Here is a 26,356-nt window from a genome sequence, read left to right on the forward strand (position 1 = left end):
TTGATCACATCAGCGATCAAAGAGGATCAGGTCACCCGAGTAATAAGCGGTGGGACGTCGGAGATGTCGGTGATAAATGGGGCAGGCTGTCCGATGGTGTCCAGTGACCAAATTCGCTTAGCATCTATGCCAACCTCGACTCCAACTGTGTAAGTAGCCATCATCCAAAGGAATAAGTACGGGGAACTGAGTACTACCAGGGAATAATAAACAAAGTGTCACATGCAGAATAATGCAGTGCTATGCGACGTGTCGGACTCCACATGTGTACTTACTGGGAACAAAGCATGGACACGCTCTGACAACAAGAATATTTGCGCATTAAAGTTGTACAGAATGGCTAATTTTGAAACAGATCTGCGCAGACGCGCTGTTTTATCGGTTGATACACTTACAAGGAGGTCGCACAAGCGCGCGAAAAACACTCATCCTATTATTGTCTTGCAAGATAAGGTATATGGAACGAGCTGCAACGAACCAGCAAGTTGCCCGAGAACTCTATGTCCAACAAGCGCCAAGTATAGGCACTCACGTCTATGCAACAATCGTTATACATAGGACCTACCCCAGGTAAGATCTTTATATATATTGCGTATCACATCATTCATGGTGAGCGTTATGATCCTGGTGGGAGGTAAATGTCACACTCAGGAGAAGTGTCAATGTGTAGCAACTCACGTATGAGGGGTGATACGCAAGAAGTGAGCAAGAGAACCTTCCCGTTGATTCATTCAGCCTTTTATGATCATCCCCTGGTCATTGACACATACCTTTGTACCAGCCGAGAACTCCCTCTGTTTGGACAGTTTTCCACAGGCAATCTATCGGACTCTTGTAGAGCGCTCCAACGACCCTCCCATCGGGTAATTTCGTGGTGGGTTGATTGTACATCCTCGTGAGTGCCTAGAAGTGACACGTAGGCGGCACAAATCAAATAAACACACATTAACTTACAGTATCAGCCGGCTGCATGACAAGGCACTGCGAAAATCAATCAAAGACTGTGGCGGTAAATTTTGATGCTGAGCATACCACGCAAACACCAGAAACTGAGCTGCTCGCAAGGAACGTCCACACACTGTCACCGGGTAAAATGTCGTGTCTCACAAGCTGATTCTTAGTCCAGTTATATGTCGGTAGTTGAACAGATGAGCCCATTGCTGTGCGAAGAATAGCAGCATCCATTCCGCGGAAGTAACCACGAATACCCTCGGTCCGCCAGATCGTGGCCAGGGCATTGAAAGAGTTCTTATAATGACGTTGTGTGCCTATAGGAAGAGCGGGCGAATATGCCTTTAGACATATCAGTCACTCAGTACTAGGCAGATGACGAAGAAGACTGATCACCTGCATACGCGCCTTGACGAGAAACAGGGGATTTCCAATTATAGCTGTGTTGAAATGTGTAAGCAAAACCTCATGTATGAGGGTAAAGCAAACACACCTCCGACAGCACCGCTGGCTGCGCCAGCAACCAAGGATGTAATAGGTACTTGGTCTGCAGTCGACCAACCAAATGCACGATTGATAGTCCGCCGGAATGGCTCATAGAAACCTGGAGAAATTTCAGGCCAGGTCACAGGATTGCTTCACGTGTCACTCACTTAGGCGAGACCCATTCAGTGGGATCTAAACTTATAATAAGCGTTGTCTCGTATCAATATAATTATTTACTTGCCTGATACGCATACTGGAGAGCACGCTGGTCAGGCAGATAGGATGAAAATTTGTAGACCGACATACCGCGACACCTAGTCCGCGTTGCATACCGCGGATACCTTCATTCCTCCATGTCTTTATCATTGCGTCGAAAGCATTGTTATACACCTTGAGACCACCGCCCTTGACGAGCTCTCCTTGCAACTGCAACCGAGTCTTGGCAACCTGATATCTCGAGAGTAAGTCTCAGAGTTTGCGCGTTGGTTGAAACGCAAACCTCTGCAGGGTTGGATACTGTCACCTGGTATTCTTCAGCAAATCAGTGCAAGAAGTTTTTAAAAAACTACTAACAGCTATACAAGCTGCCAAACCACCACATAGAAAGCCTTCCGTGGTTGAGAGTTGACGGGCGCCGGTGGACATGGTTGAAGCGTTGATACAACGAAGAGCACGAAAGCAGAATAGTACGCGAGTATTGATGGCCTGTGAGAAATTAATGTTAAAGGATCATGACGATTGATCCTTTACTATATAGCAGCGTAGAGTGGACCAATATTTCATTTAATCACTCGTTGGCACATTCCCGAATGCCACGAAATGTGGAGAGTCTGGTCAAAGTCTGGTACTCTCTGGCGTCACCGCGGCCGTGGTGCCCGGAAATGACGCTTTCGGAAATTTATTTTGTTAAATTTATAAACGTAAATAAAGTGCAAATTTTTAACTTATAGGCTGTGTGTAGGGTATATAATAACATCGGTGTGTCCATCGTGACTATCGCCCCGTCCAAGCCCCGTCGTCCATCAGACGGCCGCACGCCGCATCAACCTCGTGCACATCCGGTCAATTTTTGGCAGCCACACACCATGGTCCACCTTCCCCGATCATCAGTCCTGGAAATTGCCGTGAAGAGTACGCCCACCAACCACTCCAAAGCTTAGCCCATTTCGTGCTGTCGAAACATTCTAGCTCCTTAATGCTCATGTCATAAGTAATCAAGGAGTACCATTTAGGTGGTAGCATAAGCAGATTTGAGCCAGGCTGATTCGCACTGCGCAGCCCTCGATCGAATGATCGGGGTTTACTGTTGAGAATACAGCAGAGCGAAGAGTGATTCACGTCGGTCCCAGTACAGCAAGTACACACGCTCACTGCACAGGAAACAAAAGTATGTGGACACTTTGTGGACACTTTGTGGACACTAGTTGTAGGTGCGTCACCACGCTGTCATCTCAGCGTGATGCCCTTGATGATGGTGTTTTGGCGCTCTGTCTATATGTAGCTTTGGACATCCTTTTGCCAGGGTCTCGGCGGTAGAACCGCGGTCATTGCAAATGTGATAGGCGACATCCCATATACAGGAGCATCTATTCCTGGGTATGACTAGCTTCATATCAGAGCTTTATGAAATGTGTTAAATATTAAAGTGGATGCGGGAGTCGCATCGGTAAACGTTCTCCCCATGGCTGCCACCATAGATCCTAACAACACACTTGGTCCTCTCCAAGTGGGGGGCTCTATCATGATATTTTTGTTTGGGATATACACGTTGCAGACCTATTACTACTTCAAAAGATATCCGAATGATCGCCTCTGGATAAAGCTGCTGGTGAGTACTCTGATTCATACCAATTACTAGCCCTCATACCGTTCTCAGGTGGTCTGGATATGGTGTGTAGATCCATTCAAACCCGTCCTCCTCCTAATAACCAAATGGACAGGTTCGAAGAAATTGGCCACACGGTCTCTGTCATGACTGGAATGTATCTCCTTACTGTGACAGAGTTTGGACAGCCTGACGCGGAGGCGGTCACGACCATGCCAACTGGCTACGCGTGGTCAATCATATTCAGTGGCTCAGTCGGGTCTATCGTAGAGGTAAAACATTGTCTTCTCAATCCCCACATTTCCCTGAGTCTTCATATTCAAATCCAGGCATTCTTCGCGCACCGTATGTACGTGCTGTCAAAACAGTGGTTCCTCCCATGCCTCGCCTGGGGTCTTGCATCATTCCGGTTCGCGGGGAGTATGGTCGCCGCAGCCAAGGTGTTCGGAGACATATCTCTAGACGTGTTTTCGACAAAATGGAGATGGTTGATCACCGCCTGCTTTGCTACGGGTGCGGGAGCCGACATCATCGTTGCAGGAGGCCAGTGTTATTATATCTACCGTGAAAAACGTATTGCGATTGGGCCGTAAGTAATGTGCCAGCGACCCTTCTACTATAAGCTTACCGGTTATAGGACGACAATGAAACTACTCGACCGTCTCTTGGCATACACAGTCGGTAAGGGAAACTCCGAAAATCCTATCTTCCAAAAATTGATCATCGTCTTGCAGAAACTGGCTTGGTACTAAGGTACAGTGGTATGCCAGTGGTAATGGACCCGTCTGACCCCCAACAATAAGCATGAGCGCGGTTGTGATTCTCATCATATGGGGCACGACTCCACATAGCTGTGAGAACCATTATCCAGATCAATTCCTTTGGATCTTACTGATGCGGTTAGTCTGGTGGTTCGGAGTCTTCCTCTTTTACACAGAAAGTAACAATTCAATTTCATATATTTCCGCAAGCGCTCATCCTTCGTTCCTTAGTTTTTGCAAACTGCATGATGGCAGCGTGAGTGAGCCAGCATTACGAAACACAAGAATGGAGACTTTACATCTTGTGCAGGTTGAACACTCGACGTGTTCAAGAGGATGTTGCTGGTGGAACTATCATCAGTCTGCCGCGCAACCCTATCCGCAGCGCAGACCGTTCCACAGGTAGCGTGAGTAATCATTAGATTCCTTCACAGCCCCGACATTACTGATCCAATACGTAGCGCAACCAGCACCTCATGAGAAACCTTTCAAAGTCCGAGTATGATATGGGCATCAACTACGAACTATCCCCCGAAGTTTCTTCCGACAGTTCTGGATACATGCGTGATCAAGCACAACGGCAGGAGGTACTTCCCCTCATATCTGCCTAATGCCATGTGCTGGTTCTGACTATGAGATCAGATAAACCATCCAAATATCGCTATTTCAGTTTCCCGGGACGTTTGCATTAAACACGACAGGTTGGCGGACTTGGAGCGTCAGATCTCTCAGCCATAGCAGTATTGGTCACGCCGGTATTCATCGTTACTTATTTATACACATCTTGGAAGGGTTTTCTGCACACGTGTGACTTTGGGGTTATGTCTAGCATTGTAAATTTTGGGCTTGTCGACGCTAGAGCGATTATTTTATACCACTTCGCCTTCTGCTTTCTCCAGGGACTGAGGTGGCGCCGCCTTGCAATGCTTCAATGTTTCCCTCTTCGTTGTCGTTTCTTTAGCCTCGGTCTATTGCTTCGGCCAGGGGCTGCTTTGCCATATGGGTTAACGGCGTCAACTCTTTGCCCAAACAAACGTACTTTACAGGGGTCAATTCTTTATACGGATTGCCGTTGTCCCTTGTCTACATGTGCACGTCCGCAGCTGCAGGATTCAGTACTCAAGTAACCGTATTCATAATGCATATGGTGACAATATGGTAATGACACACAAGCACTTTGTGCAGTAGAAAATTGTGCTGAGTACTTATTTGTCGTACGTCTTACCACCGTGACATATACTCCGGCGGTCTTAGAAATTGCCTTCCTCAATGGAACTTGAATATTAATCTGAGCTAGCCGTGCCATGACTTGACGAGGACAAGTCTGAAATGGCCGGTCTTGGTGCAGGTCTGCTCAGACTCAGGTCTGGAACCGTGACACGGTCTTGGGCGGGCACACTCGGCACGGTTTGCGGAGTTTGAAGTCGCCAGTGGTTGAATACGTATCGATAATACTATCATGATCACTGCCCGCCGCTTCTCCCCTGTCCACACGCTGAGAATGGACCATGGACGTTGGGTCAGCCTGTCTAGCCATACAGCGGCACACTGAGCTCACGGTCATCTCCTTTCTCGACTTCAACCTCTTCCCCCGCTGAGTGGATGAGCACATAGGACTCTGAGCTTCATTATAACTCCGCTTCATGTTGCCGAGGGCATCAACAGTTGCAGACCCTGCCAATACCTGCACCCAGACGGCCGTAACTTGCGCATGCTTTCAAGTACTTCAGTTGGTCACACGCACCCTCTACAGAAAGTCGGATCATCGCACTCGGACGGAGAACGACGGGAAATCAATGAAGTGTGAAAAGTATGATGTCTGTTGATGATCGATGCGTGTTGTCATGTCGTTCTTTGTTGTTGGGTCAGTTGAAAAAGCCTCCGGCTAAAGCAGTGCGCGCATGAGCTTATATCTAATTTTACTTGCAAGCTTTTGCAGTTCGAAGATACATATGTTTTGGAGTTTGATCCTTATATTGATGACTCACTGAGTTGTCTTACTGACTTTGTGTTTACTAGTTTCAGGCGCTATTTTCTGTGGAGGTCATGGACGTTCTTTTGTACAGCTCGTCAGAACTTCGTCGACAAAGGAGAGTCGGGGACCGCCCGCACCGTTACGATTTGTTTGTACAAGTTAGATTTCCATCGATCTAGGTCTACTGACCACTCCAAACTTACAAATGCATCAATTTCCATCAAGGGCATACAACTGATTCTTACTGGGGGTGATCCACGTCGGTCTCAGTACATCAGGTATCCACTGAACGCTCACTACAATCAACATTGTGGTGACTTTAGTAGTAGGTACGTAACCACGCTGTCATGTCAGTGTGATGCTCTTGGTGATGCTCTTGGTGATGGTGTTTTAGCGAGGCTTATCATATGTAGTCTTGGACATTCGTTTGCCAGATTTCTCATGGCGGTAGACTAGCGGGACATGGCAAGTATGATAGGCAACATCCCATATACAGGAGGATCTATTCCTGGATCTCAATAGCTTGATATCAGAGCTGTACAAAATATTAAAGTGGTTGCGAGAGTCGCATCGCTTGTACAAACGTTCTCCCCATGGCTTCCACCATAGATCCCAACAACACACTTGGTCCTCTCCATGTGGGGGGCTCCATCATGACATTTTTGTTTGGGATCTACACTTTGCAGACCTATTACTACTTCAAAAGGTATCCGAATGATCGCCGCTGGATAAAGCTGCTGGTGAGTACTTCAATACATACCAAATACTTACTAGCCTTATACCGCTCTCAGGTGATCTGGATATGGTGTGTAGTTCCATTCAAACCCATCCTCCTCCTAATGGCTAAATGGACAGGTTGGAAGAAATTGGCCACACGATCTCTGTTATGCATGGAATGTATCTCCTTACTGTGACAGAGTTTGGACAACATGACGCGCTCGCGGTCACGACCATGCCAGCTGGCTACGCGTGGTCAATCGTGTTTAGTGGCTCAATCGCATATATCGTAGAGGTAAAACGTTGTCTCCTCAATCCCCACATTAATATGTCCTGAGTCTTCACGTTCAAAACCAGTCCTTCTTCGCACACCGTATGTATGTGCTTTCGAAACAGTGGTTCCTCCCATGTCTCGCCTGGGGTCTTGCATCATTCCGATTTTCAGGCGGTATGGTCGTGGCAGCCCAAGTATTTGGAGACATATCTTTAGTTGTGTTTTCGACAAAATGGAGGTGGTTGATTACTGCCTGCTTTGCTACGGGCGCGGGAGCCGACATCATTGTTGCAGGAGGTCAGTGTTATTATATTTACCGTGAAAAAAATACAGCGATTGGGCCGTAAGTAATATGCCAGTTATCCTTCGGTTATAAGCTCACCGGTTATAGGACGACGATGAAACTACTCGACCGTCTCTTGGCATACACAGTCGGTGAGGGAAAATCTGAAAATCATTTCTTCAAAAAGTTGATTATCGTCCTGCAGAAACTGGTTTGGTATTAAGGTACAGTGGTATGCCAGTGGCAATGGCGCCGTCTAACCCTCAACACAAAGTATGACTGCGGTTGTGATTCTTGTCGTATGGGGCACAACTCCACATAGCTGTAAGAGCCTTATCCGGAAATTCCCTTTGGATCTTACTGATGCAGTTACATAGTCTGGTGGTTCGGAGTCTACCTATTTTACACAGAAAGTAATAACTCTTTTTCATGATTCCGCAAGCGCTCATCCCCTGTTCCTTAGTTTTTGCAAACTGCTTGATGGCAGCGTGAGTGAACCAGCACTACGAAGCACAAAGAATGGGGACTCTAATCTTGTGTAGGTTGAACATTCGACAGGTCCATGAGGATGTTGCTAGCGGAACCGTCATCAGTCTTCCGCGCAATCCTACCCGCAATGCACACCGTTCCGCAGGTAGCGTAAGTGATAGACAGATTCCTTAACAGCCCCGACATTACTGATCCAATACGTAGCGCAACCAGAATTTCATGAGAAACATTTCAAAGTCCGAGTATGATACGGACATCGAACTATCCCCCGAATTTTCTTCCGACAGTTCTGCATACATACGTAATCAATCATCACGGCAGGAGGTACATCTCCCCTCATACTTGTCTAATGCCATGGGCTGTATTCTGACTATGAGATCAGATAAACCATCCAAATATCGCTATCTCGGTTTCTCGAGACGTTTGCATTAAACACGACAAGTTGGCGGACTTGGAGCGTCAGACTTCTCAGGTATAGCAGGCTGCAGTACTGGTCACACTGGTATTTATCGTTTCTTACTTATACACTTCTTGATCCAGTGCGAGAAGGGTATCTGCAAACTGTATTTGCCGTATTATGTTTATGTTTTCCACGACCAAAAATGACTTCTTCAATACAACTAGCTGCTATAGCCATGATTTGACAGCATCAGCTTCTAGCACTAGATGAGCAACTGAAGAGATCTATAACTATCAACGTCACATAGCTCGAGACCTTCGAAGCTACTTACAAAAGGTTCAGTTCAATTGGCCAACCAGTCACTAGTCAACCGTCAGACCGGTCACACGGCGGCGGCGCACGCAGACCTGTGTCGAAGGCAAGTGCATATCTCTACCATGACAATGTTCTCTCTGATGCTGCTCCCTAGCGCATCGCCACATGTCTAAAACACGCAGCCCGCACTTCAAATTTTCCGTATCACACAAGTCATTTCATCGCAGTGATCGCACTCCTCGTCGCCTTCCCTTCTCACACTCTCAGGCTGTACGTCATTGGACGGCCGCTCATCATCACAGTTCTCCGAGTCAATACCGCGGGCGCCGGTGTCTCCACAAGGCGTGTTCCGGGCAACGTGCAACGTCCAAAGTCGTATCCCATGCAGGGTCAAAACTCAAACGGCACCAAGAGTCCAAAACAGACTCGTAACCATCAGACAAGCTTCTTTATTTTATGTCCATTTGTATCTTATGCATGCAGAGAGAAGTATTCTTTTTACAAAGGACAAGAATGTGTTAATCTGAGAGACACCTTGTGTCGCTGCTGCACTTCAAGCTTCAAGGCTCGCGAATGTCCGGCCTGGCGTGGGGAAGTCTCCCGCTGGCCGTTTGATATCCGTAGCATGGCGAGGAAAGCTACTAGTACATAGTCCAGACCCAAAGTCGGTCATTGATCTGAGCCTGAGGCATTGTGGCACACGCTCAATTTATATTTCTCAACATTTTCTCATGGACATTATATCAATGTTTTTCTTCTGACAGCTTGTATATATATCGGTATAGGCTATATCCGCGGCTTGAATTCACCACTCAGCGAGCGCCGAGTTTGTCTCCCATGTTGCGAGCGCCAAGAAACCGAGATCTGAGAGCCTCGTCGAATCAAATTGGATGAAATAAAAACACAAGTTGAGTTGCGTGGAGTTACAATTATTTTTGTTCTACGGGGCGTAAGTATCTAGCGTGGGCGATCTATGTGACCTGAAGATATTATACCTACAACAATTTTTGTTGTTTTTGTTCTACGGGGCGTAAGGTGGGCGATCTATGTGACCTGACGATATTACACTATAACAAAGATATTCCGGTTGATCATGAGTTTTACCGCCATTAAGAAAACGAATCCTAGAATATTGAAGATCGCAGCGAACACGATCATTCCTGAGTATCCCCCATGTTGGCTTGCATAGATGGCTCCTCCTATGGGACTTCCAACCAAGGATCTGTAGGACAATAATAATAATTAAGCCCTGCTCTGATTTTAAAAGCACGCTGCGATGGGGACTTACGGAATAGACATGAAAGCGTAGGACATCCCAACGCGTGTACCGAAATTTTCCGGCGGCGAGATCTGTGCTGTAACAGCAACGTCCAATCCCATCGTCGCACCTGCAAACAAACCGTATATCACAGCGAATGCTGCAAGAGTCGCCGTATCATGCGCAAATAGCCAGATGGCTATACATGAAACACCGGCTAGTAGAGCAGAGGGGATCATCAAGTTGAATCTCCCTAATTTGTCCGCGAACCAGCCTGGAACAATGCGTCCGACGGTGTTGGCGGCGTTCATGATGGATAGAAGATCGAATCCGATATTTTGGGACAAGCCTTGTGCTTGTGCGTATTGGACGATATAAGTGGATGGAATGAATAAACCTGTACATGATCGGTGGTTAGCTTTGATCACCGCGCATGGTCGTATGGTGCTCACCGAGGCATATAAGAGCATATGCGATACACACCATCATGTATTTCGTATCGCGGAATGACTTGGTGTCTATCCATGGTGTGTTTTTATTTTTAGGTAAAGGACTCGAAATTGTGAGCGTTGCGATGATGCAGCACGCAAGTGCAAGAAACCCCTGTATGCGGACAGCCCATGCGAACCCGACAGTACTGAGAAGGCGTTGGAGCAGCAGGGGAAACACGGCACCGCTGGACCAGCCAGACCTGCAGTCCTGGAGTCGAAGTGAACACCGATGTTGTTGCTTGTCTCTACAACGTGCCTACATGCTGCCTATGTCTACAGAGACCCCGAACCTCCTATGACCCCTGGCACTCTCTCCCGTGACTCTATCTCCTCTGTCTATGTCCCTACGGGACATCCCGTTACATATGCCCCCCCCCCAAGTGCGCGCCTCCGGGGGCGTATCCACCACTATCCTGGTCTATGTCTTCGTCGTCTGCGTTCTCCCCTTCTTCGTCACTTCCGAACTCTTCGCTCAGCTCTATTCTTCTGTCTATCTCCTGCTCCGGTAGATCGTCTTCTTCAACGTTGTCTCCTAGTATAGCTTGCATGGATGCAAGGGCTGTGCCGTCTCGAGGGATGAAACGACGGAGTCTTCGAGCGTGGAATAGTCCTTGTAGGGGAAAGCCTTCTAGGGTTGTAAGAGTGTACGAGTTCCCTACTCTAGACACGATGCGTCTTGGAGCTGACCATCGCGGCTGTAACTTTCGTGATGATGCCATAGTCATATCTAAAGAATTAGCATAGACTTGCACCAATTGATCCGGTTCGAATATGACTTCACCTGCGCTCGATTTGAGAACCTTTCTGTCAAAAGTTGCCTTGCGTCTGATTGCGTGCGCAGTGGCATGATCTGCGCCGTCTAAGCGCTGTTGATCGACGTACGCCATATGTACGTCTACGTCGGTACTCGAGAGATTTTCGCTAGCGTTGGATGATGGTGTGGGAGTGGTGTTGACGACTAGGCCAAGGAGGAGCTCTTTTGGAGAGAATTGAAAGGCGGGGATGATGCGTTCGTTTAGTTGTCGTATCGCGGTGTCAAATTGGTCTGGCCACGATCGAGGCAACTCATCCACCTTCACGCTATCATATTCATCTTCCCCCAACTCTGGGCTGCACAATCTCTTCAGTCGTCCCAACAGCTTCCCGTTTGCGTTTTCGACGAGTCCATTGACCCACGGCGAATACGCTGCTACAACCTGGTGTTTGGTATCGTGCGCTGTGCACCACGCACGTACGTCGCCATTGTCGAAATGAGACCCTCCATCGGTCATGAATGTATCGGGTGCGCGGAACGTGTGCTTGATAGATTTAAGTCCTTCGACTGTTGTCTTCGCCGTGCCGTACACTTTAAGCTTGAAACCCCAAACAAATTGTGAGTATGTATCAAGGAGGAGTAGAACATTGTGAAATCCGTTCTTTCCTTTGGGTAAGGAAAGATAATCGGCGACGATGAGTTCGAACGGGTGGCGACGGGTTATAGGGTACATTAAGGCGTGTAACTGCGTAGATCCGAAATTCTTGCATTGGGGACATTCGAGTATCGCTTTCACGATGGACCGGTCTAGTTTGGGGCTGAAAACACGATCTAAGAGCTTGAGTTTCGTTAGATCGCGTCCCCAGTGTCCATTGTCCGTGTGCTCTTGTCTGGCGAGTTCGATTGCTTCTCGTTGGGAGACGCATTCCAAACGAGAGCGTGCCCTGGTGGTTCTACCATCTGCGATCTTCCACAATCGTCCCTCCTCGATAATGTACCCCAGCGCTCTATGTCGTGCTCGTCGACGGTCACGTTCTGGCTTAGCGCCATCTTGATTGCTCAGTGCGTCGATAACCTCCAGAAATAACGGTTCGTCTTGAAAACGTGTCCGCAGCTCTGTGATAGTGGAATCAGCTATGTCAATATGGAGTAAGTCGTTGACCAGCCCATGTGCAACCTCCCAATCCTCGCTCACGGACCAAGCGCTCCCGTCCCCATCTATTCGAGGTCGTCCTGATGCTCGACGACTTAACGCATCCGCTGCGGTGTTCGAGCTACCGGGACGATGTCGTACGTCCACAATGTGGTACGCTAGAATCCCGTCCCTCCATCGTGCGTGTACTAGCGATAGCTTCTCACTCAGTAGAGTATCTCGTAGTGCAATACAATCAGTTTCTACTTCCACCGGAAAGCCCCAAATGGTACCACCGAAATGATCAAACGCGAACTTGAGGGCTGCAAACTCCAGTAAGTAGGGTTTGTACCTTTCTTCTGCTGGGGATGTGCGCTTCGACGCAAACCCTACTGGATGGATCTTGCTTCTCGTTTCTCCGGATTCGAGTTGTGTTGTGAAACGTTGAGACAGAACGGCCCCAAATCCATCCTTGCACCCGTCGCTAGTGACGATAAATGGCGTGCCGTCGAACTTCGGTGCTCGCAAGACTGGTTCCGACACTAGGATCTGCTTGAGTCGTAAGAACGCTCGTGTGTGCCTCGGTTCCCAGTAGCTTGCTAGATTATATTCACGTAGGAATTGCCTGTATTTCCGTTTACCTGCTTGCGCGCTGTGCGGTGGGCGGTCGAGATTACGTTGGAGATCAGTAAGAGGCACCGCTATGCGTGCATAGTCCTTGATCAGAGATCTAAAGTAGCCCGTCAGGCCTAGGAACCTCATCAACTCTAGCAAGTTGCTAGGTACTGGCCATTCAGCCACCGCCGTGATCTTAGCCAAGTCCGGCTTGATTCCATCTCGTCCCACTCTCGATCCCCCGAAAACGGCTTCTTGCATAAAGAGCTGCGTTTTCGTTGGCGAGATTGACAGTCCTAACTCGCGGCATCTGTTGAAAAATATACGAAGTCTAGTGAGTAGTTCCTCGAACACATCGCCCGACATGGCCCCGTCATCTACATACAACTCAAACAAGAGCTTCGCCAAGATATCGTGCAGCGCCATCGCAGTGAGGTCGCTAAAACAGGAGGGCGCACCTTGGACGCCCATTGGCATGCGTTGGTAAGTTTCATATCCTCTGCCTTCGGTATAGAAACATAGATACGGCTGGCTGCTCTCGTCCACGGGAATGGCATAGAAGCCTGATGCGAAGTCCAATACGCAAATATATTCGTGTCCGGCGAGTCGTTGCTGTTTCGCTGCGATATCGCCTTGCGGGGTTGATGCTACGTTCGATACCTTGTTGACCTCGCTAAAGTTCTGACAGATGCGCCATTTGACCTTAGCAAGGTCAAGTGGTTCTGCTGCAGGGGTACTTCCTGAGATTGGTTTGTAAGTCGAGTCCGGCGGCTCACCGAGGTCAACACATTGTTGATTAACAATGTGGCGGATCTCATCTAACGAAAGACTGGTCCCCGAATGTGTCTTCTGTACTAGAACCGTCGACGCAATCGCCTTCACTTCGTCGGAGGGTATGAACCGCGTGATTCCCGCTTTGCGCATCTCGTCTAGTACCGGGAAGAGGTATTCTCGTTGGGCTGGCGTTAACGGTCTTTGGTGAACTTTCTTGGAGAACGTCGTGCCGTCTGGTATTGCTAATCGAAACTTGATGAAGTCGACCGGTTTAACTTCCCTAACAGATAGTGCAAAACAGTCCGCAAATTCACTAACTAAATTACGCGCCTTTTGTCGTTGTTCAGCTTGAAGTTGCGTCCCATAACGGACTGCATTGACGACTGCCTCGACTCGTGGTGCGTAAAATGGTCCTCGATCAGTTAACCTTGTGAAAATGTCATCTGCTCTGGTTGGTAAAGAAAATTCTGGTACTTCACCTATCAAAGGTTTTCCTGCATCGTCGTCGACGTAGAGAACAGCCGGTTGGGACTCGTTGTCTATCTGAGGGATCGTGTTGTTCGACACGTCGTCTGCCTTCGTGAATACTGAGCGTGATGGGAAACTAATGGCTGTAGGTAAGCATGGTACTGGGAGGGGACGAAACGTTGAGAAATTGGCGATACGATGATGTAGAGGTCCGAGCGGCAAGATAATCGAATCTGTGCCGTATTCTTGGACGGCGTTGACTTGTTCTAGTATAGGCTTCCCTAGTAGCATCCTCCATGATCCTCCACTGGGAAACACTTCAAATGATGTTTGCACGTCGATAGGTCCCCAAGAAACGGTCCCCGTCCAAATGCCTGTTGATGCTACGAGTGATCCGTCAGCCATACGTAGTGTTCGTGTTGATGGACTTAGCGGGGATAATCGTCTTGCTATACGCTGGTATGCCCCCGCGTCGATTGCGTTAATCATGGCTCCATTGTCGACAGTAGCTAGGAAGCGAACTTTCTCCCCGCGTGGTCCGTGCACTGCCGGCACCGTGATGAATGGATTGCTCGTTCGAGCTCTAATGGGTTTGCCGTGATCATCCACCACATAAACATCAGTAATAGAATTGCTCAACGAAAAAGGAGGTACAACCAGTCCTGAACTTAATGGGTCTGCTACTGGCGCAGGTTTTGTCCCATTATCTTGAGATGTAAGAGTAGAGATATGCGATGGCGACGTTGGTGTTTCGTCGTTTGAGATACTAGAGGGAAGGTGAGGCGGCATAGGGGTGGCGTATGTATTATGTACTGTATTGTTCATGTCTATCGTAAGGTTCTGAGGTGTTAGCAAAGGGTTCGAGTGGAGAGGGATGCTAGGCAGGTTGGTTTGTCGGCGCTCCATAGGGACTACTGCTGGTCCGCCGAATGCGGCAGCCCCATGTAGTTTTCCGAACCCCAAGTGTGTCCCACCTCTTGGTTACTCCATACTTCCTGCGCTTCGTCCCAGCCGTTATAGGGTTCTTCATACTGTGCTACTGCATAGACGGGTGTCGCGGCTGTCATCCCGTATGGGTTGTAGTACTGATGGGTGTTGGGAATGACATATTGCACTGGTGTTGCCGCGTACGTGTAACGCGATGCGAGTGGTGACACGCGTCGCATCATGTTGGTTACAGTTTGACGCCATCGTGCTTCTAACGGGCGGATCGGTACCTCCACTAGGCATTGGCTGCTAATGTGTGCCGGGTCTGTCATCATCCCACAGTTGTAGCATTCTCCCGAGCCACACGGTGCTGTTCCAGGTCGTAGCGGGTATGGGCGTTCGAGCGTTGGCACTGCGTCTGGGCCGTGTATCTGATGCCATTGTATGATGTCTGACTCATACTGCCGTGCTCCTGCTTCTGTGTTTGGCCGTTGTGCTACCGTCGCTAGTCTCTCCATGATCATGGCTCGTGTGAGCGGCGGTCGTACTACAGGTGTACCGCGTGCTGCTGGGTAGTTCCCTCGCGCTAGCATTGGTGGTGGGATGGGGGCTTGCATTATTGATGGTCCCACGTTAAGGGTGGTTGGCGCTGTCTGCCTTAACGTTGGTCGATATGCTGGAGATGCTGACCGATTGATGTTACTTGGAGGGGAAGTGATGGCATACGGCGATGTGCTCTGCGCTTTGAGGCGTGCAATGTCCGTGTCGCGTGCTCGATTCTTCTCTAAGTCCTCACGTCCTCGTTCAATTCTGATGCTAGGGACGCTCTGTATATCTTGAACGAACTCGTCCCATGCCGAATAGCTGCATGTGAGGTGGTCTTTGAGAAGATCAGGTATGTTCTCCAGGGCGTATTCCACCAAGACGGCGTCTACATCTCCCATGCCCAGTGCAAGTCGTGATACCTTCATAGCCCATGTGACGTGCGCGTAATTCCCTGTTCGCCCATCTGGCAACCATATTCCAATCTCCTCTTCCTTCAAGACTTGCGCTCTGATCCTCTCTTTCTGCTGTGCACGTGTTAGCTTGGGTGGTTTGGATGGTGGCCATCGTTTGAAGAAGGCTGCCTTGATACTTTGGAATGTGGCTAGCTGGGACGAGGTAAGAGCTCGGAACCACTCGTCCGCTAGTTGTCCTGGAGCTAACTGCATGCCCAGCCTTTGTATACGTTCCGAATCTCCCCAGCTAACTGGAAGCGAAAGTTCGAACTGTGCGAACCACGTTGATGGTTCCTCCTTTTCACCATAATCGCCGTAGAATAGCGGAATTGCACGAGGGTTGTCTGTTGCCATTCTTGCTGTTACTAAGGGTTTGATCGTCGGGGCGGTTGTGATGCTGGTTGGGGGAACTGTTCTATGCGCAATTACTGGCGCTGTTCTGACTTTTGTTGGTGGGGCGATTGTCGGTGTTTGTGCGGGCCAGAAATGAAGTGGTAAGTCTATCTTCGGGAGCGTTGGAATAGCTGGTGTATTCGGCTTGGTTGGGGTCAGCGATGATTCTGATGAATCCGGTGAGTTGTCGTTCTGTCTTGGGGTGAAAAACGCTGGTCGCAGTAATACGTCTGCGTCTGAACACGTTGTATGCGTGCTAAGAGATGGTTGTTGATCGATATAAGTGGGTACGGAAAAATTGCGTCGTCTTGCTGGAGTGTTGGTTGAATTGTTCGATATTGAAGGAAATTGTGGAGAAGTAGGAGAATAGAGTGTGCTGCCTGATAGTGTCTCTCGTCGTTGTCCTCCGCGTATCTGTGCAATGTCGTCCAGTAAAATTTGTCCTACGCTCGTTGTACGTTGCTTGTATCCCAGGGATTTCCTCCCGCTCTCATCACCAGATGGACCAGCCAGACCTGCAGTCCTGGAGTCGAAGTGAACACCGATGTTGTTGCTTGTCTCTACAACGTGCCTACATGCTGCCTATGTCTACAGAGACCCCGAACCTCCTATGACCCCTGGCACTCTCTCCCGTGACTCTATCTCCTCTGTCTATGTCCCTACGGGACATCCCGTTACACCGCCTGTAAAAATAATTAGAGTTCATTTATAGGCAGTCAAAACAAGGGTACTTGCCTGCACCAGAACCACCTAGCACGATACCACTAGATGTACCTGCGAAATGACGGAAGCGGGAGGTAGATGCGGCGATGCACGGGTTATACCTATATTCAATATGAGATATTTCGAGGACAAGGCAATAAAATTAGGTGAAACTCACACTAATCCGGCCCCCAACCCAAGAAGAAATCCTTGAGCAATCATAAACTGGTAGTACCGGGTTGCTAATGATGTCATCATCAAACTGAATGTGTATATAAGGGTCCCAGATGCGAGCAACGGCGTGGGTCCATAAGCATCGAACAAGCGACCAATAAGTCCACCCTGTAACGTATGTAAGGATCTGCGTTAATACAAGCGATGATCTACTGACCGAGAACATCATGACCCAAAGCTGAAGCCCGCCAATCCAGGAGATTTCGGACGGTGTATAGGAGGATAGTTGATGCTCGGCATACCATGCCTGGTATGTTCCAAATGAACTGACTTGCCCCATGGTTGCGAAACTTCCTAAGAAGCCACCAAAAAGCGTGAGGCATCCCAGAAAACCACCTTCAGCCCACAGACTGGTAGGAATAGATGGACGATCTTGGTCCGCTTCCGCCCAAGCCACGACACTGGAGTCTTTCGACTCCAGGTCCTGGCGGGACCCTAGGGGTGATGTATAATCATAGGGTACAGGTGCAAGTTGGCCGAGGAGGCTGGCGGGTTTGGACTCTGGATCTTGGTGAGAGTCCAAGGACGTCGTAAAATTACAAGGTGCAGTTTCAGGCATGGTTGATTGGTGGGGGGTTCTTGTTATTTCGGTGAAGAATCCACGGCTATTCATATGAGGGCCTCTAAATTGGATCGGAGAGACCGAGGGCCACATGCCTACGTATCTCACTGGCAGGATGGTGTCTAAAATCAGTACAGACTAGCCCAATCTTGATTATTGTAACATGACTTGTTGGTAAAACAACCGCACGGTGCATGGCCCATCAGCATTGCCGTGACAGTCGGGACGCGACGAAGGCTCAGATCCGGGGGCCATTCATTAGTATGATTCTTGTGAAGTCGAGGCGTTCAAAAAATAATATACTTACGTTGCTTCACATCGCAAATTTGCCCAGTTACGAAAACGCGAGGATCATCCTTGCAAGGAGTGTGCAAGTTATGTAACAATGGACTTGGCACGGTATCATCTTCACAAAGCGTATTAGTATAGTTCGAGATATGATTGGGCTTACAACGAGTTCTGAAACGAGGAATACTTTTAGACTGTGTGTTTCGCCATATGGTTGATTTGTGGCGATGATGATCGATCATGGACCTGTGAAGTCACGTTGGTGCAGTGTGTAGTTAAGAAAGCGCACCGCGTGTGTACTCTGGTCGCATATTTAATTCCTCAGTAGCCTTTACTGACTGTGAGTCTAAGTTCTCGGACCGCACACAAGTACGTAAAGTGTGAGGAGGTTAAGTCCTTAATTGTAAAATTGCTGACTCAGAATAAGGTCACGCGCGGGAGAGTCTGCACGGCGGGCATGACCTTACCGCGGAGCATATACGGGCCCGCTCAGATTACCGAGGCATTCCTGGCTTTGTGCTCACTGCTCACAGATTTAGACCCGTCGTGAGGATGAATCTAATCAGTTGCGGGTGGCAGTACTTTGCTTTAACTCCAATCACGATCACCCTGAAGCTGCGCTGTGATATTACTCGTCAGTGGTTGATCTGACTACGTCCTCATCACCATGGTGCTCATTTCAATTAAGGCTTAACAAGTACTTGACCCCATGGAATTGAAGGCTTCATGGCCGGAAGTACGTCAATCAAACAGAATTTCAATGATGTAGAGTACGTGTGATGCTTGAGTCACGTGGACTGATTCAGAAGGGGACAACTACCAAAACTCAAATTGCGTTGATCAAGACGACCAGTCTGACTATGCCTCAATGTCAGACTTGGCTACACCATAGTACACCACTCGAGTCTCAACCATCCATGGTAATATCAACGAGCCTAGTCAAGACCGTCGAGCCTTGTCTAAGCCCATGCTACGTCATCATATCAAACGTCGGCTACTACTCAGGGCTGCGGGCGCTCTGATTGGCGTTCCCGAAGGAACGGACATTTCCTCTCGCTTTAAGAACCGATGACGGCTCCATCTTCCGGCGCTAAACCTTTGGACTCTGCTCTGACAGTCAAATGGCCTCCACCTCATCATCTCTCCGTGCTCTTTCCCGTACCGCACGAGCTACTCCAAGGTTACTAGCCAAAAAGCCATTACAGACTGCAACCTATTCGTTGTTGGCGCGTCAACAGCAGCCAGCGGTAGCAAATAAGCGGGTGAGTCAGCAGTCATCCAAGCAGAAAAATACTAACTTCTTCAGGTTCTTGCTACTAGAGGGTTGAAGACGCTCGACTTTGCTGGTTCAAAAGAAGTCGTGTACGAGCGCAGTGATTGGCCTCTTGCAAAACTCCAAAACTACTTCAAAAACGACACCCTCGCTCTCATTGGCTATGGCTCACAAGGACATGGTCAGGGCTTGAATGCTCGTGATAACGGCATCAATATCATCATCGGCGTTCGCAAGGACGGAGAAAGTTGGAGACAGGCAGTAGAGGATGGATGGGTTCGTTCCCTTTCTAAATACTCCACGCAGACAAAATCTTGACGATTTCTGGTATGCCGTAGGTACCCGGAGAATCACTTTTTCCTATCGAGGAAGCCATCGACAGGGGTACAATCATCATGAATCTACTATCAGATGCAGCACAATCATCAACATGGTCTCAGATCGCACCTCTCATCACGAAAGGCAAAACCCTCTACTTCTCACATGGATTTTCAGTTGTGTACAAAGACGATACCAAGGTGATCCCTCCAAAAGATGTCGACGTTATTCTAGTAGCGCCAAAAGGATCCGGTCGCACTGTCCGGACCCTCTTCAAGGAGGGCAGAGGCATTAACTCCAGTGTCGCAGTTTTCCAAGACGTGACTGGCAAAGCAATGGAGAAAGCTGTAGCTATTGGTGTCGCTATCGGCTCTGGTTACATGTACGAAACAACCTTTGAGAAGGAGGTGTACTCAGATCTGACTGGTGAACGTGGTGTGGTGAGTACTCCGTCATCAATCTGCGTGTATACGCTGAGATCGAGTCCCTTTCCTAGCTCGCAGCCGCTATCCGTCAGTCCATCGCTGTCGTATCATTGACGGCAGTCTGACCGGTTGACCATTCACAGAGGGTTTATTCTGTGCACAATACAAAGTGCTTCGTGCCAACGGCCATTCGCCCTCAGAGGCATTCAACGAAACCGTCGAAGAAGCCACCCAATCTCTGTATCCCCTAATCGGAGAAAAAGGGCAAGTTCTCTCTATAATTCTGGATTCACAAAATCAGTGACCTCTCACCGCCCACAGCATGGATTACATGTTCAACGCCTGCTCGACCACCGCTCGACGAGGTGCCCTTGACTGGGCGCCGATCTTCGAGGACGCAAATCGTCCGGTGTTCGAGAGGCTTTATGAAAGCGTAAAGAACGGCACGGAGACGCGTAAAGCGCTCGAATTCAACGGGCGCGCCACTTATCGCGAAGACTTGGCCAAAGAGCTGAAAGAGATTGACGAGCAGGAGATCTGGAGAGTCGGAAAGGTCGTCCGTTCGTTACGCCCTGACTACAAACCAGAGTAAAAGCCTGATGATGATCTGATCCTGTTTGTTCGGTATTCACAAAAAAAAATAGTGCCGTACAATACGCATGCTTGGTTGTTTCTGATAGTTGATCCAATATTAAATTTTGAAATGATGGCGAGTTGCTTCTTGTTGGATTTTATATTTATATTGGATCTGTGAGTAACGGTAGAACCAGGCATTCGATGAGGACTTTCTAGGAAGCACGGATTTATGCGCGGGGCAACCCCAGGACTTGACATGAATTGAGGAAGAACTTTTCTTCCCTTCGATTCTAGTCACTCTAGGGGAGACCCCCTCGACTGCGGGTCCAGCCAGGCCTAGGACTAAACCTCGCTATACAGCATATCCTCACTAACGGATATTAAGAGCAACTTGATTATCCGCTCTTCATGCCAACCGGCACTCCAACTTCTCACCAAATGCCCGGTGCACAGACAGACGTGCAAACCATATGGCGCAGACCCGTATGAACGGTATACTACCGGTGACTACGCCAATTGGGGTTCCTTCACAGCGAAGACTCAATCCTGTGCGCTCCTGTGCCGTAGCAATGCCACTGACTTTGGGTGTCGAAAATGATCTCCGGAATCTACAAAGGAAGCTTCCGGCATAAATGACGCAGCACGACCAAATTTCCAAAATCTTCCCGGGTTGATCGATATCAATGTTTTGATGATGCGTTCGAGGTCGACATGGGGGAATATTTAAAATTATGCTACACCAATATTATTATCTGCACTCCATTTCGGCTTTTTCAGGTTTTCATGCCAGAATCGCATACCCTTCCACATCGCGTTGTTTTCCCATAGCGTTGCAAATCGAACATCATCGCGACCTGTAGCACGTTTGCTCGTACGTATAAGTTGATCCATGTGATATGTCGCTGTGTCGTTTCTGGAGTCAATCGCATCGCCAAGACGTCTCAGAGAGCTGTAGGATGTTACTCGGTTGCCTTGGTGTATGACGGGCAATGTGGTTTCCGTATTCTCGTAGTTTCCGCTCCTGCCGGCTTCTGGATCGCCTGGGGGCTGCGTAGTTGAAGACATATCCTGCGCAAACATGCGAATGGGGGTGTGATCTGAGGCCGTTGGACTAGCGGAGTCTTCACTATCCTCCCTGCTCTCGACTTTGGCGGTCGCGACTACTGGTTCCAAACGCATAAGGGGAAAACGCCAACGGTTCCTGGAGGAAAATTGCATTCGGGTGAAGTCAATGGCAGGCACAGGAGGAGAGTTGGCAGGCACATGAGGAGAGTCTTGAAGCGCAATAGGGCTGGTACCGTTCGCGATGAGAGTATATCCAGGGGTACATTCGTAGGCGCATTTGGGGTCAACAGCCTTCTCGTGCCCCTGATCGTTTCTCGGAGAACAGTGGACTGATGGCCCCCGGGATTTATGTGTTGACATAGCTTCGAAGGGGGGAGTAAGGTAACGGGGAGCGGATGGGGTAAGATTATCGGAAGTTGTATTTGCGAAGCATATATCGGGGGGTAACAACATGGGTTGATCTAACATTGTCGTTATGTTTAGCAACTGCGAAGTCGTGTGCTCCTGTGATTGCGATATCGGGTAAACTTTCTGCAGATGAAGATGATGGTTTCGAGGAGAGCATCTGACGTTTACGCGGACGTCGCGGGAGGCTGTCTCCTGATTCGCTCTGCAGTGCATTAGGGTATGCGAGGCTGTCTCTATGGCGCTTTCGCTTCTTGAGGACGTTCGGCTGGGTGAAGAGAGGTGTTTGGGGACGACTCCGTGGCGCAAAAGGCCGAGATACCTGTTGTGGATATCGAGGGGAAACTACTGGGGCGAGCATGGGATCTTGGATTCCCATACGACTGAAAGGTGGTCCAGCATCAAATCCATCTGTTGGGAGAGTACATGAGATACCGAGGTAGTTTGAGGTGTGTCCGGGGAGATATCATATAGGCAGAGAAACTAGTAGCATGATATGACAAGTAGAGCGTTTGAAGGCCGAGAACGCAGCATGAGACGTAATCGTACCGTCAAGTATGTATTCCACGATTGGAACACGAAACGAATGCGCGACGCAATGCAAAATCCAGCCCACATGTATCACCTATGTGGAGCCTGCTTAGCAAGGGAAATCTGATGTTAAAAAACCAGCTCGCCACTATTGATCTGCTGCAAAGTATGCTGGTCCACTCGTCTTCACGACTGACGGAAAAAAAGTAAGACACGACAGAACCGGATCCTCCGGAGTGAATTCTTCCTCCATGAGCCACTGTACGTAGCAAGTAGAGCGATTAGCCACAACATTCTACGATATCACCTACTAGATCATCAGCAATACGATCAGCACTTACACCATGTCTGAATGGTTTCCTTCGGCACTCGCTTGCTGAAACACGCTGAAACACGGGTTAGAGGAGCAAAATCCACCAGCCATGGCGTCGATACCAACACACCTGCCTCGTTGAAAAGCATGTTCAAGTAAGAGGAAAGAGGCGTTCCGAATAAGTAAAACCCCTGAGGCCTGAAGATGTTGCGGAGTTTGAACATTCGCTGTCCTTTTTCCGCGAAGTTCCTCAAAAGGTCGAAACGTCTATGATCAGCGAACTAACTTTGTAAACAGCCTGCAATGTGCATCGTCGACGTCAGCTATCTTCAGACATGAGCTCCCTTTTAGAACGATGCCAAATTTCAAACGCTTATTTAGTATACGTGCATCTATTCATCTGACCCGTGACGGGGACCACTGACGTTTTTCTTGTGAACGACTCGGACCGTGCTTTCCTTGAACGCAGTATGATTTCTATATCGATATTTACTTGACCTTTTCGATTGCCCGACTGACCGCATACAAGTTTTTTCTCCCGCGTGTCGAGCGGTCTATCTTAGCGCGGTGACAGACGTCCATTTATCGGTGTTTAGATTCCCACTCAATCTTTAAATGACTGTAAGAGTGACATGTGAGGTGACGCAGATAAGAAGTTTAGTGGGGTTGAATACGTAGCACAGATATCGTTAGGTCGCATCAACCTATCAGCACGCCAGTCCATAAGTTACGTCCAGTCCTACCAGGACAATTGGGCTGTTACGCAGCCCTTACTAGAAGGGTAGTTTATGCGTAGATACATACCGACAGTAAATGACTGATGCGGCGAATTACGAAAATACGACCCGCGCAAAAATAAAAATAGTACCACATTAATGACTATCCATCAGAAATAGATCCTCTGAGCAGAGGGGAAAGTGTCCGAGAGACATTTCAGTTATTGGGCGTGCGCATCGCAAGGCTGGTAGCGACGAGTAGGTCGAGCATGAACATTCCCGACTATTGTAGAAATGGTCACAAAGACCAGAGATTACAGGATGGAAACGTACGGGTTGAACCACGAGAACGCCATCTTTCGTCACCGACATAGATGTTACACGATATGTTGCTACGAGGGCGTCCTCGGCATCTAAACACTGACAAGAGCTGCGTGATAAATGCTGTCACATTCGACCTGCCCCCGTACGCACCTCCATCGCAGCACTAAACAGCCGTGCAGTCGTTTGCCAGCGATACTCTTTCTGATCGGGACCCTTGAAGAAAACCGTTCCGTCGAAGGCCCCGCGCTTCCTCTCCATCTTGACTGGCCGTCTGACAGCAGTCATGGATAGAGTAGTAGGTCCATGGTTGACCTCATTCATCAGTGGTGGCCCATTGTACGAAGACTGAGCTCGACAAAGCAGGGGGCCATCTGGGCCATCGGCGTGCAGATCAAATGTCCAATGAAGCGAACTTCGAGTGTTCTGCATAAAATATCTGTAACAGTGATAACTAAAGTAAACAGACGAAGCAATCAAAAACATCCTCAGAACTCACAAAGTTGATATCTTATCCTCCCCTTTGATAATCTTGCGATTTCCAAACACGCTCCCAAAATTGTATATGTGCAGCGTAGTCGGTCGCTCGTTGGATGTGTTGAGCATGTGCAATCACCCGAGCACGAAAAAAGGTTGTCGAGGCAGTGAGAACCAAGTGCCCGCAATACACTCCCCTTCCAGAGCGTATTCAATGTGGCGTGTCTGTTCTGGTAGAACAGGGTCTTTATGCAACAAGGATAGGACATCGCGGGGCGTGGTTTAAGAGACAAGGACTTCTATTTCCAGAAAGTCAACTGCATCCGATTATCGCGTCTAAGAGAGCTATTTAGGGACTTCTCGAGGGCAATGGCATATGAAGAGCTCCGTAAACAGATTGGAAGATGGAAAGGGAGACGACAAGGCTTACCGTTTTTAGCATGACCCAGTTCCAAAGTTCCACGCGCCGAAATTTGTTGCCAAATGAGTGCCAGATACGCAATTCCCGGATAGCGAGCGCCATAATGGTCCAAGAGCAGCTCGTATCTGTGATTGAGCGTACTGAAAAGTTACTAGCTCAGACCTGTTGACCGCGGCATGTGTTTATGCATGGCTGAAGGAGTAAACCATGTCCACTAGCCTTTATCTACCTTTTGATATTTGGGATTCCCCATCCCTCAATTGCAGTCGCGCCGAGCGATGAGCACCAAGCTTCCCCGTGGGAGTGGTGATGTCCGGCTGAAATGAACTCAACAACGTCCGACAAGAGCCAGAAGCTCCTTAGCGAGAGGAATCAACCTACCAACCAGCAATAATGTCCCCCCAAACAGACGCAAGATACGGATGAGTCTTGTGTTCGAGACTAACTCGAAACCAACCTTAGGCGGACCCACTGGCAACCACCATCGAATCAAGTAAGAACTTCTAGTCGGGAACCGGGAACCACCTAGTGCCGAAAAAGAGGCAGTACTGGACCTCGAGAGCTCCAGATGGAAGTACCTGACCCGCATTATTCCTCTAGTAACGTGCACTCGGCCTTCCAGTGCTGACTGCGAGAACATTTACGCAGATGCGACATGATACCAAAAGGTAAGACCAGCAGAGGCGGCCACCAAAGGTGGCTGCGTTGGTATGTAAATGATACCCCGGTATTGCGCACCGCAAAACTGCACGGTGATCCGGTGATTGATTCTTTTAACCGCACAAGTGTCGGCTTCTTGATGAATGAATGAAAAGGCGTGCTGGGAGATCGGAACCACTGTAGCTGTAGATTGAACATGTCGCTAAGGCTTTGAATATTCAAGACACTCACATCGCACGCACCGAAGTTGGGCAGAAAATTCTATCCTAGAGATCTCGTATCTGGGCTCCCTCATCCCAGCTGGAGGCATCAGTACTTCCTTTGGAGATCGTCCGGAGATGAAAAGATTTCGAGTTTGGAATTCTCGGTTGCCAGAAGGGTCTAAGGAATGATGAACTAGTGATTCCGCATGCATAATGACGAACCAAAGCAAGGCTTCGAATCTAGTAAGTAGCAGGAATATGATTCATGCATTGCAGCACGGTCGACTGCCGGCAACGTAACTCGAAGTCGGGCGTCAAAGCGAATACGTCCAATGTCTACCCGGTATACGGATCCTGCCGTCACACAAGTGATCTGCCAGCGCATTGTCTGCGCATTGCGACTTTCTAGATCTGCCAAGTTCCAAGGGAAATTCACGAAGGCCTCCATGCATTCTTGACGCCGTCAGGTAGTTAAAGGCCTATGAGTAAAGATCCTTGCTAGGAGCTCCCATATAGGAATGGTGAAGATCGTTGGCTGCGTCCAGGTGATCCGATTCATAAATCATTGAAGCGGTTCCCT

The 26,356-nt window shown here is 48.8% G+C and overlaps 8 protein-coding genes across 8 annotated transcripts; 3 read left to right on the forward strand and 5 right to left on the reverse strand.

The window, feature by feature from the left end:
- Positions 1-411: 411 nt before the first annotated feature.
- Positions 412-2,272, reverse strand: DEU56DRAFT_790994 (mitochondrial carrier domain-containing protein). Its single transcript, XM_041352635.1, has 12 exons — positions 2,011-2,272; positions 1,937-1,960; positions 1,744-1,884; positions 1,679-1,690; positions 1,605-1,629; positions 1,445-1,555; positions 1,348-1,391; positions 1,033-1,293; positions 955-981; positions 771-903; positions 679-715; positions 412-624 (listed from the first exon to the last, which is right to left on the reverse strand). The coding sequence occupies exons 1-12, from the start codon at positions 2,080-2,082 to the stop codon at positions 549-551; spliced, it is 963 nt and encodes a 320-aa protein (XP_041210675.1). The 5' UTR covers positions 2,083-2,272; the 3' UTR covers positions 412-548.
- An 846-nt stretch (positions 2,273-3,118) lies between these two features.
- Positions 3,119-4,761, forward strand: DEU56DRAFT_910635 (uncharacterized protein; the record flags this gene model as incomplete). Its single annotated transcript, XM_041357202.1, has 12 exons — positions 3,119-3,265; positions 3,314-3,327; positions 3,378-3,534; positions 3,592-3,851; positions 3,900-3,943; positions 3,997-4,015; positions 4,066-4,115; positions 4,167-4,202; positions 4,255-4,279; positions 4,334-4,430; positions 4,485-4,610; positions 4,666-4,761. 12 exons carry the CDS (start codon positions 3,119-3,121, stop codon positions 4,759-4,761), a joined length of 1,071 nt encoding a protein of 356 aa, XP_041210676.1.
- A 1,448-nt stretch (positions 4,762-6,209) lies between these two features.
- Positions 6,210-8,514, forward strand: DEU56DRAFT_979226 (uncharacterized protein). The gene is made up of 14 exons (XM_041359734.1): positions 6,210-6,327; positions 6,393-6,738; positions 6,790-6,803; positions 6,854-7,010; positions 7,073-7,332; positions 7,381-7,424; positions 7,478-7,496; positions 7,547-7,596; positions 7,650-7,685; positions 7,736-7,760; positions 7,815-7,911; positions 7,966-8,085; positions 8,144-8,233; positions 8,302-8,514. The coding sequence occupies exons 2-14, from the start codon at positions 6,592-6,594 to the stop codon at positions 8,365-8,367; spliced, it is 1,125 nt and encodes a 374-aa protein (XP_041210677.1). The 5' UTR covers positions 6,210-6,327; positions 6,393-6,591; the 3' UTR covers positions 8,368-8,514.
- Positions 8,515-9,538: 1,024 nt separating this feature from the next.
- DEU56DRAFT_732753 (major facilitator superfamily domain-containing protein) lies at positions 9,539-10,409 on the reverse strand (the record flags this gene model as incomplete). The annotated part of the gene is made up of 3 exons (XM_041348291.1): positions 9,539-9,698; positions 9,765-10,131; positions 10,187-10,409. Coding segments are annotated over 3 exons (750 nt in total), but the record flags the coding sequence as incomplete, so codon positions are not given.
- A 6,446-nt stretch (positions 10,410-16,855) lies between these two features.
- Positions 16,856-17,974, reverse strand: DEU56DRAFT_237632 (major facilitator superfamily domain-containing protein). The gene is made up of 4 exons (XM_041345232.1): positions 17,380-17,974; positions 17,167-17,330; positions 17,022-17,110; positions 16,856-16,969 (listed from the first exon to the last, which is right to left on the reverse strand). The coding sequence occupies exons 1-4, from the start codon at positions 17,875-17,877 to the stop codon at positions 16,938-16,940; spliced, it is 783 nt and encodes a 260-aa protein (XP_041210679.1). The 5' UTR covers positions 17,878-17,974; the 3' UTR covers positions 16,856-16,937.
- A 1,011-nt stretch (positions 17,975-18,985) lies between these two features.
- DEU56DRAFT_237654 (uncharacterized protein) lies at positions 18,986-20,730 on the forward strand. Its single transcript, XM_041345233.1, has 6 exons — positions 18,986-19,334; positions 19,379-19,621; positions 19,684-20,103; positions 20,160-20,175; positions 20,232-20,352; positions 20,410-20,730. The coding sequence occupies exons 1-6, from the start codon at positions 19,194-19,196 to the stop codon at positions 20,678-20,680; spliced, it is 1,212 nt and encodes a 403-aa protein (XP_041210680.1). The 5' UTR covers positions 18,986-19,193; the 3' UTR covers positions 20,681-20,730.
- A 2,992-nt stretch (positions 20,731-23,722) lies between these two features.
- Positions 23,723-24,739, reverse strand: DEU56DRAFT_237706 (uncharacterized protein). The gene is made up of 4 exons (XM_041345234.1): positions 24,515-24,739; positions 24,169-24,454; positions 24,028-24,114; positions 23,723-23,977 (listed from the first exon to the last, which is right to left on the reverse strand). Exons 1-4 carry the CDS (start codon positions 24,619-24,621, stop codon positions 23,912-23,914), a joined length of 546 nt encoding a protein of 181 aa, XP_041210681.1. The 5' UTR covers positions 24,622-24,739; the 3' UTR covers positions 23,723-23,911.
- On the reverse strand, positions 24,714-25,734 carry DEU56DRAFT_237710 (uncharacterized protein). Its single transcript, XM_041345235.1, has 4 exons — positions 25,295-25,734; positions 25,143-25,230; positions 24,923-25,053; positions 24,714-24,828 (listed from the first exon to the last, which is right to left on the reverse strand). The coding sequence occupies exons 1-4, from the start codon at positions 25,551-25,553 to the stop codon at positions 24,806-24,808; spliced, it is 501 nt and encodes a 166-aa protein (XP_041210682.1). The 5' UTR covers positions 25,554-25,734; the 3' UTR covers positions 24,714-24,805.
- Positions 25,735-26,356: the final 622 nt, after the last annotated feature.

This window comes from Suillus clintonianus (genome assembly GCF_016758775.1).
Source record: "Suillus clintonianus strain FC179 chromosome Unknown DEU56scaffold_20, whole genome shotgun sequence".
NCBI lineage: Eukaryota > Fungi > Basidiomycota > Agaricomycetes > Boletales > Suillaceae > Suillus > Suillus clintonianus.